This window comes from Acyrthosiphon pisum, chromosome A3 (assembly GCF_005508785.2).
Source record: "Acyrthosiphon pisum isolate AL4f chromosome A3, pea_aphid_22Mar2018_4r6ur, whole genome shotgun sequence".
Taxonomy (NCBI): domain Eukaryota; kingdom Metazoa; phylum Arthropoda; class Insecta; order Hemiptera; family Aphididae; genus Acyrthosiphon; species Acyrthosiphon pisum.
The window spans coordinates 29,590,633-29,604,123 of NC_042496.1; the positions used below are offsets into that span (position 1 = coordinate 29,590,633).

At 29.0% G+C, this 13,491-nt stretch overlaps 1 protein-coding gene across 1 annotated transcript in view; it reads left to right on the plus strand.

The window, feature by feature from the left end:
• The window catches only part of LOC100571240 (nose resistant to fluoxetine protein 6), a 31,379-nt gene extending 19,314 nt beyond the window's left edge, over positions 1–12,065 (plus strand). Inside the window, exons 11-13 of the mRNA XM_008186893.3 lie at positions 11,320–11,462; positions 11,651–11,760; positions 11,824–12,065. Of these exons, the coding sequence (XP_008185115.1) occupies positions 11,320–11,462; positions 11,651–11,758 (251 nt within the window). The 3' untranslated portion in view covers positions 11,759–11,760; positions 11,824–12,065. The remainder of the gene's footprint in view (positions 1–11,319; positions 11,463–11,650; positions 11,761–11,823) is intronic.
• Positions 12,066–13,491: the final 1,426 nt, after the last annotated feature.

Sequence of the window (13,491 nt, forward strand, 5' to 3'; positions counted from 1 at the left end):
GATAAACATTAATTTGACATAATTGATGTAAGTATATATGTTTATAATTTGATAATGTGTTGTTCTTCATCCCTATTATGAATTATATAGGTTTTCATAACATTGGTTATAGGTAAGATAATAATTTTAAAATGCAAAAATTGAGTGTTAGACCATCTCCACAAACAGTATAAGGTGGTAGGTACTTGAAAGTATAACAAAGTGGTAGGTACTTACTTTTCAGTTTTCAATAATATATAATAGGTATTATACTTGTCACAGAAATTATATTTCAAAAAAGTTGAGAATAATTTTAACATCAACTAAAAAAATGTAATAAATTATTTAAATTAATTAATATTGAACAATTTCAACAAATTAACTATTTCATTAAATATAAAATATAAATATTTGGACGATTAATGGCGTCTATAATAAATGATAACAGCCAGCCAATAGAAAACGTTCACCGAGTTGGCCACTCTCTTTAATATCAAGCCTCTCTAAGTATAACCATACCTATTTAATTCTCAACAATAAATAAGTGATAATATGTGAAATACAGATAATCAAACTTATATAGTATTGAGTAAAATATATAAAATTACGGTATTTTTCAGCATTTTGCATCGAAAACCGTCAAATATGCGCTTAAAAACAGAAAAAAACACAAATTATGCATTTTTTTAAAAGAAATGGTAAAATATGCAATTATATGCAAAATCATAAACATCCTAACCCTAATTATAACTATATATTATTATAATTATAATTATAATTATTATATTTATGATTTATCATATTTTTATTATATATATATATATTATATTTTATTTATTATTATTATATTTATCATATTTTTATTATGTATCTAATATATAAAATTCTCGTATCACAATGCTAGTTACCACTTAGCATACTCTTCCGAAACGGCTTGACCGATTTTTATCAAATTTTATACGCATATTCAGTAGGCGTGAGAATCGGTTTCTATCTATTTTTCATACTCCTAAGTGATAAGGGTTGTCCTGAAAAAAATAAAAATAAAAATAATATTATTATTAAAATAATAATACCTAGTGTATATTATTATATTATATTGGTTGCTATTGGTTAATCGGGCATGTTTGTTGATTTGTATTATTATTTTTTGTTAATATTTATATATATATATGAATGTTTGTGTGTAGATTAGACCACTGAGAAGAAGATAGGCTAATTTAAAAAGGGTTAAATTTGGTTTTTTTACTCATCGGATTTTAGTACGGTTAGGCTAGGATTTTGTATTAATTGATTATATTATCCATCGTAGGTGGAATTAAGTAAAAACGACAAACTTGGTATAATGTTATACTTTAGATTTAAATCATACACTCACGTACAAACAGCATGGGGTCTGCGATCTACCGCAGGTAGATTGCCTATCTGATAATGTACTACTATGAATCAGAATTTTCAGAAATGTTAAGATAAATCTAGAACATCACACACAGAATATTAAATAAAGCATTGAACCAAGTTTGAGTCATATACAGTTTGTACATTTAACGGGTAACGAAGTGCACGGGATCAGTTAGTATATATATATATATATTATATTATATTTATTATTATTTAGAGATTACCAAAGTCCTATTTCCAAGTTTCCTACCACTCACTATTCCTATTGAACCTCTTTATTGAACTTGTTTTAAATATCGTGAAACTCATTCATAACATTTTTTTACGGTCCAGGAACAAATTTTGGTTGGAACATTTTAAATAAGAAAACTCTAAATATGAATACTGAGATTAAAAGACACAAAATAATTTTAAGAATGATGAAGTAGAGCCGTAGAGGGTAGGTATCTGCACTTTTCTGTATAGTAGTTGTCAAGCATGTCATTTTAATGGATGTGTTATACTTGAATTCAATGATAAATCATTTTAGGTGAAAAGTACAGTTTTCCCAAATTTTTCTTTTGTTTTTCACAGCGCTCTTGAAAACTATTTGGAATTTTTTACATTTGACCACCCAAAGTACCAACTAGATTCACTTTCCTATCAGAAAAGATATCGTTGAAGGAAAATCTAAGTATTTTTAGTGACCTAAAAGGTGATAACAGACACATAAAAAACATACATTGTAAAACGAATACATTCATCGCTCCTCTAAGAATTAAAAAAAAGTTGGATTTAAAGCTTTGGTAATGATTTCTAATACTGCAACATCGGTATTTTGAATTATTTTCCATTCCTATTTTTAGATGTTAATATTGGTGAAAACAATTTTATTACTTAAACACAATAATATATGCTCTTCCGGGTACTTACCTAATGTATATACTGCCGAAAATAATTAAGAATATTTATTACGAGTAAACTATATGTTAATACGTATTAGTTTTTACTTGTTAATAATATAGAAGTTTCAAGTTCCAATGATCTCATAATATATATTACATTTTACGAATTCTGAAAATTGCCATCTAGTACTTACATTTGCTGACATTCGGGGTTGGGACAACCCCCCCCCCCTAAAATCGTCCCTGAATTAAAAAACCTACACAAAGTTAAATTAAATAACTCAAATAGATATCGTATGAATTTTGATTTTGATACTTTTATATATTATTATACTTTAATATTTTCAGAAAAATTATCCATTAAATAATATTTGCAGTAGAAAACTCCATAGTATTCTCCTTATAAGACAAGTAATACAAAAAAATCTCAAGAATCTAAAAATTTAGTCATTAAGCATATTTAAAAATTCCAGAAATCCGATGTTGAATAACAGCATTATTGAAGAAAAAAGGGGTGATCATTGTGATCTCAGTGAATCACTCTGTATAATAATAAGATTATATAATTCAATAATATATTATAATATTATGTAAATTATGTTCAAATTTCTATATCGACATAAATGCAACCAATTAACCTGGGAGGCCGTTACTTCCGTTGGACCCTGCATCACTCATCTATTATACCAGTGACAAGTAAATAGCAATCAGTGATAGAATGCTTATGAGTTATGATGTGTTTTATAACTGCATGTGGACAAGAAGAGTATATTCATTATTCATTTTAAATTTTAATTCACTACTGATCGATCGATCGATGCCGCTATCGCACTTCCAGACTTCCAATCATTCAGTCGCCAGTTTTGTTAAAGAAATCCAAACAGTCCTCAGCAGTTGTTTGGACGAAAATCGTAGTATAATAATTTGGAGTATCATAGGAGTTCTTGCAAATATATTATAATTTTATAATTATCAACATTATAGGTATAGGCAAGTATTATTTATTTTTTTTTTTTTTCGTGCAGAAGAAAAAGTATAACTATGCCCCTGTGACAGGTACGAAGAATTTCTCGATCACATAGGAAAGAGGAACGACAATGTGGAGAAGAAATAAATTATATCCTAAAGGGATCAAAACGTCAGCCGTGATCGTCATCGGTCTGCTGGTGCTTTTGTTGGCCATCCAATCGTCCAACTGTCAAGTCGACCGATTTCCCGAGGTGACGGAGTGTCAAGTCGACCAAACCCCTGCAGTGGCAGTCGTGGACGATCAAGTTGACCGAATTCCCGCAGTGGCAACCGGGAATGATCTGCCGGAGCTGTGGATATCTGAGCTGTTTTACCGGGCGCTCTCCAATTTCACAATTCGGCACGTTGGAAGCGCTGCTTGCCAGACCCAATCCGACATGTACGATACAAATTTGCGGAACCACACCAGTTGGGCGGTCAGAAGTGAGTACCCGCTCCGATTATATTATTGAACAATTATTACCAAACATTTTAGTACCCATACTATGACAAACATTATTGTAGTATATAAAAAAGTAAAGTAAATAATTCACTGTACTTTTGGTAACAATCGGGAGAAATTAATATAAAACCACAGTGGGAAAAGGGGTAATATTTACGCTGCAACGTATCTTTGGACAAAATTGATTTTATATTATGTAATTCAGGAATATGTTCAGGAGTAAGTTAATAACTGTAAAACTTTAAATTTTCACCTAAAATGATTTATCATTGAATTCAAGTATAACACATCCATTAAAATGACATGCTTGACAACTACTATACAGCAAATTGGTACCTACCCTCTACGGCTCTACTTCATCATTTTTAAAATTATTTTGTGTCTTTTAATCTCAATATTCATATTTAGAGTTTTCTTATTTAAAATGTTCCAAACATACATGTTATTAAGTTAAGAACACCTGTTGTATCCGTTGTGTCCGTTCATCCGTTAGTTACCAATATACATAGTTACGATTGTTGATAGTAAGGTATTTATTAATAGTCTATAGTTAGTAGTTACTATACTTACATAGCTATAACTGTATTAATATTTCACAATGGGACAATTTAAAGTAAATATTATATAACTATTATAATATGCTGTTATAGCCAGTATTGAAAAATATCAATATTTTATTATAAAATATACCTAAAGATTTATAAATGATTGATTTATTGTACTAACACATTGTTATCTACAACACTTACGCCATCTAATGTCATATAATAATTTATTACCTTTCTATGTATTATTTCATATTATTTATTTGTAAAATGCCGATTGGCGTTGTAATAAATAATAATTAATATAGAAAAAAAAATGGCAAGTGGTTTCCGTTCTGCTTTATAGTAGGTTACAAGTGGGTCACTGTATTGGATGGTGCTACATTTGAATTCAATGATATAATATCATTGTATACGAAAAATGATTCTGAGCAAAGACGGTTAGCCAGCCTATGATATTACGAAGTCTATTTGTTTATGATGATTAGTGATTACTTATTATAAACTTCTAAATTTATTTTTATGTAAGTATATTGTTGTACTTATGATTGCGGATATCAATAATAATTTTTTAAACACATGGAACACGACAACAAAATTATTGTCGAGGAATACCTATAGTTTTGTAAACAGTTCGATTAGTTAGTAATGTAGTATATTTTGGATCCTTAATTCAGAATTGCCCAAAAAAACAATGACGTTCTTGCATGGTGCACTTATTATATAATATTATAGTACGCAAACTCATAGTCACGACTCTAAACAGTTCAAAGAGTCTCATATTTTTAAGTGTCTGGTTGAACCATTAAATTTTTTTCAGTGGCCGAGTCCTGGAACCGATATCCGACCGGCATACTAGCGGGCAACCAATATCACATGGGAATTTACGACGAATGCGTGGACGTGCGTCATCCGGTGATAGGACAGTATTGCTTGTCTGAAATAAATCTAAGTTCGTTGACGGGCAAAGACTACAGTTTCAACAGAACGGACGATCCAGACGATTTTGGGAATAATAATGCCTGGAAAACAATACTCGGGGTACGCGAATTCGAATACCTACTTACTATTAAATGTTCTTTTTTTTACATAAATATGTCTGGGGGTTATTCTATAATTTTGTGCGACACGGAGAGCGTTACCGTTATGTCAATGTGTTGAGGCTTCAGGGAGCCTAAAATATTATTTAATTTTTCTTACCGATTACTTATATTTAATTTAATATTAGGTTACCATAGAAACCTCATTATACTTTTTTTGATTCTGAGCGTACCAATGAATATATTAAATTTACAAAACATACCATGTACCGATGTATGTACATTGTACATACAGTGTGGATACTCCTTGATTTTTTCAAAAATATAAGTACCGTTATAAACACACACACATGATACATTAATAATATTATATAATTCCTACATCTCCCTAAATAATATACTGCTTGGCCTTTCAAATTGTTTCTAAAGAAATTGCTGTTCTAAGTAGGTTCTAGTAAGGTGGTAGTCATAGCCATTATTACAATAAACGTTAAAACCGAAGTATACGTTATAATAATAGATAATATTATTTGGTATACGTATAAAAATGTCTACAGGTTCAGAATACTGAAAAGATGAGCTAAACAGTTACTGACAAAATTGAAAAAAATTACCTAATTATTTTTATTTTAAGTTACGGCACCTCGACTAAGAAATATACTTTTTATTTTGAAAAATTATGGATCCCTGATATAATTATAATGATAGTAATTATTTTAGACAATAAGTTATTGTTAAGGACCATAAACATCACCTGTATACTAATATAAATCTTATTTTTTAAACATACTATTACTAGGTACCTACTTTAACTAGGCTTACATACTAATATATAGTACTATTACAATACTAGTATTTATAATCAATGCTATTAGGTATAGCTTACTGGGTATTTAACCGTTTCAGTGGGATGATTTTCCGGACAAAGTGAAACGAAACACATTGAATTTAGGAATATGCATTCCGGATTCATGTTCGGCGCTAGACCTGCAAACTTCATTGCAAAACGAACTGGACAAAGTGTTCACGGCAGAAAAGATCGAGGCCGTTGTCAAAGTGGATCCGATAATGTGCACGGTCAAAGGAGACATGTATCCTTACAACACATCGTACTACGTGACCAGGTTATTCGATATTATTATTACTTTTTTGTTAATTGTTATACAATTCGTATTGAAATATTATACTCATAATTCATCCGTTTATTATCTATTACAATGTTGTTTCAGGATGTTTTTTCTAACGCTTATTTTGATTTGTTGCGGCACAACATTGTATCATTACATAAGAATATCATACAATACAAATCCAAAAAAAACCACCAGTGAGTGATAATGGTTTCACGGAAATCATTATTTTTTATTTGTACCTGTAATCTGTATCTGTACATAAATGTCAGAATCCATGAGCATTACATTGTTGTGTATTATAGTTTATAATATATTTTACATTGCTGTCTACAGGTGAAAGTTTCGGTTCATTTTGCGATACGTTTTCATTTATTAATTCAAGCAAAGAGTTGTTAAAATTCGATGAGAACAACGAACTGAATTCAATCTATGGTTTTAAAGTTTTTATGATGCTATTCGTTATATTGATCCACAGATTATTGCATTTATTTAATAATCCAATGATTAACCCTAAACGCGTGGAAAGGGTAAGCTAAGAAAATATTTTCGAAACTAGATTACTTGAAAATTATTAGAAGTAAGAAAATTGCATGGGGATTTATCAGTTTTGACCTCTCAAATGTACCAACTAGATCCAATTTTCTATAAAAAAAAACCCTTTGAGTTGAAAATTAAAGCATAATTTCAATTCAATCACTTATAAGAATGTTTGTATGTGGCTTTACGCAAAACATTTTTTTTATTAAATATCATTAAAACAATCTTATTATATAATATGGAACCTTGTATTACATTTTAAAGCTTTTTTTGAACATTTTTTACTGACAATAATTTATTTATATAGTTATGCTATCTATAGAGAAAGTTCTAATATAAATATTTGTTGAAAATAACAAGTATCTACGGTTATTAGTTTTTATATTACAGCAAATTAAGAAAATACATTTTGTCAAAAACTGATTTTGCGTGAAAAAGTTTTATTTTTTTCTCCAATTATTAAGTTTTGTTGGTACTAAGAGTTATTTACTTTTGACCCCTGCCCCCCCCCCTTCCCTTAAGTACCAACTAGTTTTAATTTTCTACCCGAAAAGAAAGTGAAAGATAAAGTTGAAGTTACAGAAGATCGAAGCTCTTTTACTGTTCTAATATTGGTGAATTTTAAATTTTAACCTCGCAATATTACCACTTAAATTTAATTTTGTATCAGAAACCACCCTTAAGCTTTTAAATCAAAGCATTATTTCAACTATTTATATCATGTACCTATGCATACAAAATAAAACCACACATAGATTGTAAGATCAATACATGCATCGCTCTGCTCAAAATCAAAATAAAATCAGTAAAAGTGCAAGCCATAGTATTAATCTTTGCAACAATTACAGATATATCACAATGGTCCTGGTATTGTATTGACACTTACAAACGGGGTCGACCCATTTTTTTTCATCAGCGGTTTCATCATGATGTATCTGACCATTTCTCGGTCATCTAGAAAAGCTAAATCAGGGATCAAAAAAAACACATCGCCAGTTATCGACCGAGTGTCGAGGTGAGTTAGAACGACGCATTTAATAGTGCATAAAATATTATTGCATAATTTTTCAGATCAGACTAATGTTTGAGTCTGTGAGAAAGCATTTATCACCGTCTTACTGCACCACACGGTTTTTCAGGGGGAGGGTATTGAGTGAAATTAGTAGCACCCCTTTTTAGTTCATCGCAAATATATCGTTGTAAAAATATTTCCTTGCTAATCGTGAAGTATTTTTTTCCTATTTTTAAAATGTCTTTTAATTCACCACCACAATTTGTTTCATTTTTAGATTTATATTATAGGGTTGTCCACAAGGTAATAAATCAGGCATTTTTGTTTAATAAACGTACACAAGTCTCTTAATTTTGAATGATGTGTCAATCCAGGGTAGGCACGGTAGTATTTATTTTTTTAATGCCCTCAAAACAGTTTTAAAAAAATAAAATAATTATAGTAGATAGTAATTATAAAATGAAAATGTTCTTAATTTTATTTCACGAAAAATTACTAAATTAATAATTGATTGCAACATGATGAAGTTTATAAAATGGGAGTTGTGAACTAAATTTTAAGCATAGGTGAAAGTCTTTATTATTTATGACTGTATGTGGTAATATAGTACAACATTATTCAATTATATTATAAAGTCGTACAAATGTATTGATACAATTTTTTTGAAGTTAAGGTTGGAAAGGGGCCAACTATAATTAGTGTATGGTACAATATATTATAATATAATATAATATTATAATATTATACAATTTATACCGATCGAGTACAATTTTACATAGAATAATAATTCGATATTGGTAAATCTGGGGTAAATCGGTACCTATGTTTTTGTAGATACCTAATATAATAACGTGTGAGTGCATAATGGACGAGTGCCCTAAGTCTATGTAAAATCATTGTATAATAATAATAATATACTGTCGAATCGACTTGTAGAATGTTACCGTCATACTGCGCAATGATGGCGATCACGGCGCACATCGTACCTCACCACGGGGACGGACCTCTGTGGCCAAAGATAGTATGGGAAGAAGCCGAAATTTGCAAAAATTATTGGTGGACCAATTTGTTGTTCATAACCAATTTTCTTGATACCAAATACGGAGTAAGACGTCACCATAATATTCTTTAATTGATTATTATAATATTTTAGACTAAAACCAGCTTAGTTTATTTTTACTTACCTATATACCGGCGAAACTATGTATTTTGACCCAGTTACCAGGGGTAAATATTGACTATCTAAATTGTACCGGAGGTAAATAAATAATTTTTGAATATTTACGCCCGGTACCATGTGTATGATACAATTGTATAGATATATTTTATAATTATACCCACTCATATCAATAATAATATTACAGTGCCTCATAGTGAACTACTACGTGTCTTGTGATGTTCAGTTTTTCGTAGTTGGATTCATAATTGTGTACGTTTACATGAGAAACGCCAAATACGGGATTAGATTACTCTGTACGGTACTGGCTTGTCGTATCCGTCGTTTCTGGTCACGTACATGACGAAAAGAATCGGAATAAACTTATGCATCTTCTGTAAGTCAAATTAATAATAATTATAAGGTAGGAACTCAATTCCCTATAAAATAGTAAGCTCAAATAGTTAAATAACTTTAAGAGTACTCAGGTGTATCGTATATCAACTTCAATAGGTTTAAAAAAATATCAGAAATTGAATATAATTATTTTCTTTTATTGTGGAAATATTTTAGACCTATACAGCTATATTTATAAACCACAATTCCTGATTAATCCGTTGTCTTAGACAATTGACGACAATAAATTATTTAAATTAATTTAGGTATTACAATATACTAAAAGTTAGAAATTATCATAATAATATTTTTTGGTCTTATCTATATAATAATTATTATATATAGGAAGTAATTAATTAATCAAAAGTAAACCTTTTTTTTAGAGACAGCATAAGATCTAACATTGATGAAAATAAGTCGTACAGATTAAGTTATATGCGATCTACACCTTTTTTTGCTGGTTTAGCCACGAGCATTATCGTTAAAAAGCTGAAGGAACAAAAAGTGAAATTTTCATTTGTAAGTAGTTTTACTAAGTGCTCATAAAAAAATGTATAAATTAAAAAAAATTCATATAATTATTTTCGTGTATATAGATCACTGTCTATGGTGGAACATTCATTGTTTTCATAGTTTGTTTTTATGCTCAGCTTTATGGTTTCAAATTTTACTCTCAACATAGACCTTATTATCCGTTGGAACATGCTCTGTTCTCAGTCATAAATCATTGTACGTGGTCGGTATGGACCATGTGGTGTTGCATTTGCATGTTCACGACTGGATATGGTAAATTGCATTATAATAATAATTCTTAAGCAGTTTATGAATTTATGATAATATGTTTTATTAATGTCACAGGTAATGTGCAAAAATCAGTAATGGTCACATTACTCGTTAGTGAACAAACTACATTGACTTTTGAACATTACCTACTAGTGATTCTGTTAGTTAAAACATGAAAATCGTTAGTCATTTATTAAAATTGAATTGGTAATAGTAATAATAATTTTTAATAATACCTATATAATTACATTTGTATTAATATACTTTTATTCCTTGTAACTGTTAGTAGTACTAATACCTACAATTTCCGTACTCAAGGTGGTGGCTTATTTTAACAGGCCAAAGTCGGGGGGGTTAAAACGGGGGTTTTTTTTAATATTTCTTTATATGAAAGATAAAAAAAAACAAATTATAATACAAAACATTAATAGGAAGTACAATAAAGATCTTTAGTTCGTTAAATGTCTTTCATAGTACATATACCTACATTATACAAATTACAAAATATAATTAATTAACCATCCCAATATCTCATAAAAATGAAGTTATATTTATATATATCAATGAGTAACATTAATTGTGTAACAGACAAGCTATATTACAATGTAACTGAATTACAAAGCTTACTTTTTTGCTATCAAAATACAAAAGTGACGCATTCAGAGGAGGGTGAAAGGGGCAAATGCCTCAGGCGGCACATTTTCGAGGTTAACATATATTCATGTTTTATCAGTTATGTTATATTATTAAAAGTTCAAAAATATTATCTTATTTCATGAAAAATCCTTTTACCTACGATCTATCCTATACTTAAAATTATACATTTCACATCATCATAAATCCCGAACGAATTAAATTCGAACGGTGCGTATAGGTTCCTACATACCATGTATTATTGTACCATCGTAATTTATTCATAATTATAGTTTATAACTGATAAGTAATAATTAATAATATATTATTCAAATCCTGCATTATTTTACAGGTCCCCTTACATACTTATTTAACAACAGACTTGTTGTGGTCTTGGGAAGACTCTCGTACTCAGTTTTTTTGGTGAACATCACTGTCATTATGATGTCTTATAGTACAATAAGATCACCGTCTTACCTTTCAATAAGCTCCGTGGTAAGATGTCAAGACGACAATTTCGTGACGGGAAATGTATAAGCTAATCAAAATGTTAAAACTTAAAAACCGTACAATTATTATTAATAGGTATCCATTTTCCAATAACTACGTGGATTGGATAACGAATTAACGAATTAATAATACGGCATGGAACTTATATTTTCTATTTTGTGCGTGTTTTCCAGATGGATGCATGGATATTCGATACATTTAAGTGTTATGTGATGGCCTTAGCTTTATACTTGGTAGTTGAAGTGCCGTTCTATAAAATTATTAAAAAATGGATTGGATAAGGGTAAATACTAGATATTCTCATTTAATTCCGTATTTGACTGATGTTTAATTAAATGTTTCTTAGGTATAGAAGAACATTTCCTTAAATTAACAGCTTATTAGTGATTACTGAGTCATCAATAAAAATAGATTCGATTAGTTTATAACAACTGCAGTGGTTAAGTCTTATTAAAAAAAGAATAAAACTAATTACAGTGTTAATATGTAAAACATTTATGCTATATCCAAATGGTTTTACTTAGTAAATAATTTACTAATGAATGTGACTTTAAATAATTTTTATTGTATATCAAAAATTTTGATACAAAATGTATAAATATGTTTACTTCTGGTATATGTAATCATTTTACTTTTTTAATATATCAATAGTTAATGTATTACCTACTACCTAGCATATTAAATTCAATCAACCGAAATTATTATTTTTACGGGGATTACTTGCATTTACCTATAGTAACTTATTTTGAAACAACCACTATTATTAAATTTATACCTACTCTATGAATTACCTCCGAAAATAAATATTATAATACTGTGAGTCAGTGAGAGAAAACAAACAATGCGCTGACATCCTCTTAAATTTTCCCTTATATCTAGTGCACGTGAGTGCGATTATAAACAGAATAAATAAACTAGACTATATTTGTGACAGATAATTTTGGACATTAATTGAAGCATTTGGGTCAACAACGAAACATCTCCATATTTTAGTTAAAATCAGTTTTTAATTGCACATTATCAAAACTATGTCGTTACAAATCCGATGGTTAAATACAGAGCTGATATCATATAAATGGAGATGTCTGGCTTTATTTTGGTGCAACAACAAGACATCTCCTCATTTTTAATATTATAATGAACATTATCTATAAGTGCATATTATGTTGTATGTACCCTAAAACTAAAATCTACCATTTTTCGAAAAATAAAATTCTAAAAAAATTTTTTTTGAATTTACAATATTTTTTTTGTCTGTTGAATAATTTAAAAAAAAGGATATTTTGTCTGGTTGTTGCCCCAGGTCTTAAATTGCAATATCTTTTGGATAACAACTGTGCACCATAATAATAAATTATAACAGGTAATGAATAAGTAATAACATTAATTATAATTTATAAATAATAAATTAGTATTTATAATCAATGGTAATAATAAAATAAAAATACCTATAAATGCAACTTATCAATTAATACTTGTTTATCTATTATGCTATATTTGTTTATGCTATCTCAGTAATTGTAAAAAATAGCATAATTATTGCTGGCATTTAAATATTTACAAGGCATTTGTCATGGTCGATATTATTCTGCAGTATTATTATTGTTCGATATAGCATAGTTTTTAAATTAATTTTAATAATAATTACCATGGATAATTCAGAAAAAGTTGACAAGTTCACAAAAGTTGTTGTGCGCGTGCTCAAATTTAAGTTTTTAACTGTCAAAAACTTAATTTAATTATTTGAAAATGTGTATAATTATGGTTATATATATATTGGTTGCTATCGGTTAATCGGGCTTGTTTGTTGATTTGTATTATTATTTTTCTAGTTTTCGTCAAGTTCGATTGTTTTTGAGTAGATTAGACCTCTGGGAAGAAGATAGGCCAATTTGAAAGGGGTTAAATTTAGTTTTATTTTATTTATCGAATTTTAGTACGGTTAGTTTGGGATTTTGTATTAATTGATTATATTAATCCACCGTTGGTGAAATTAAGTAAAAACGACAACTTG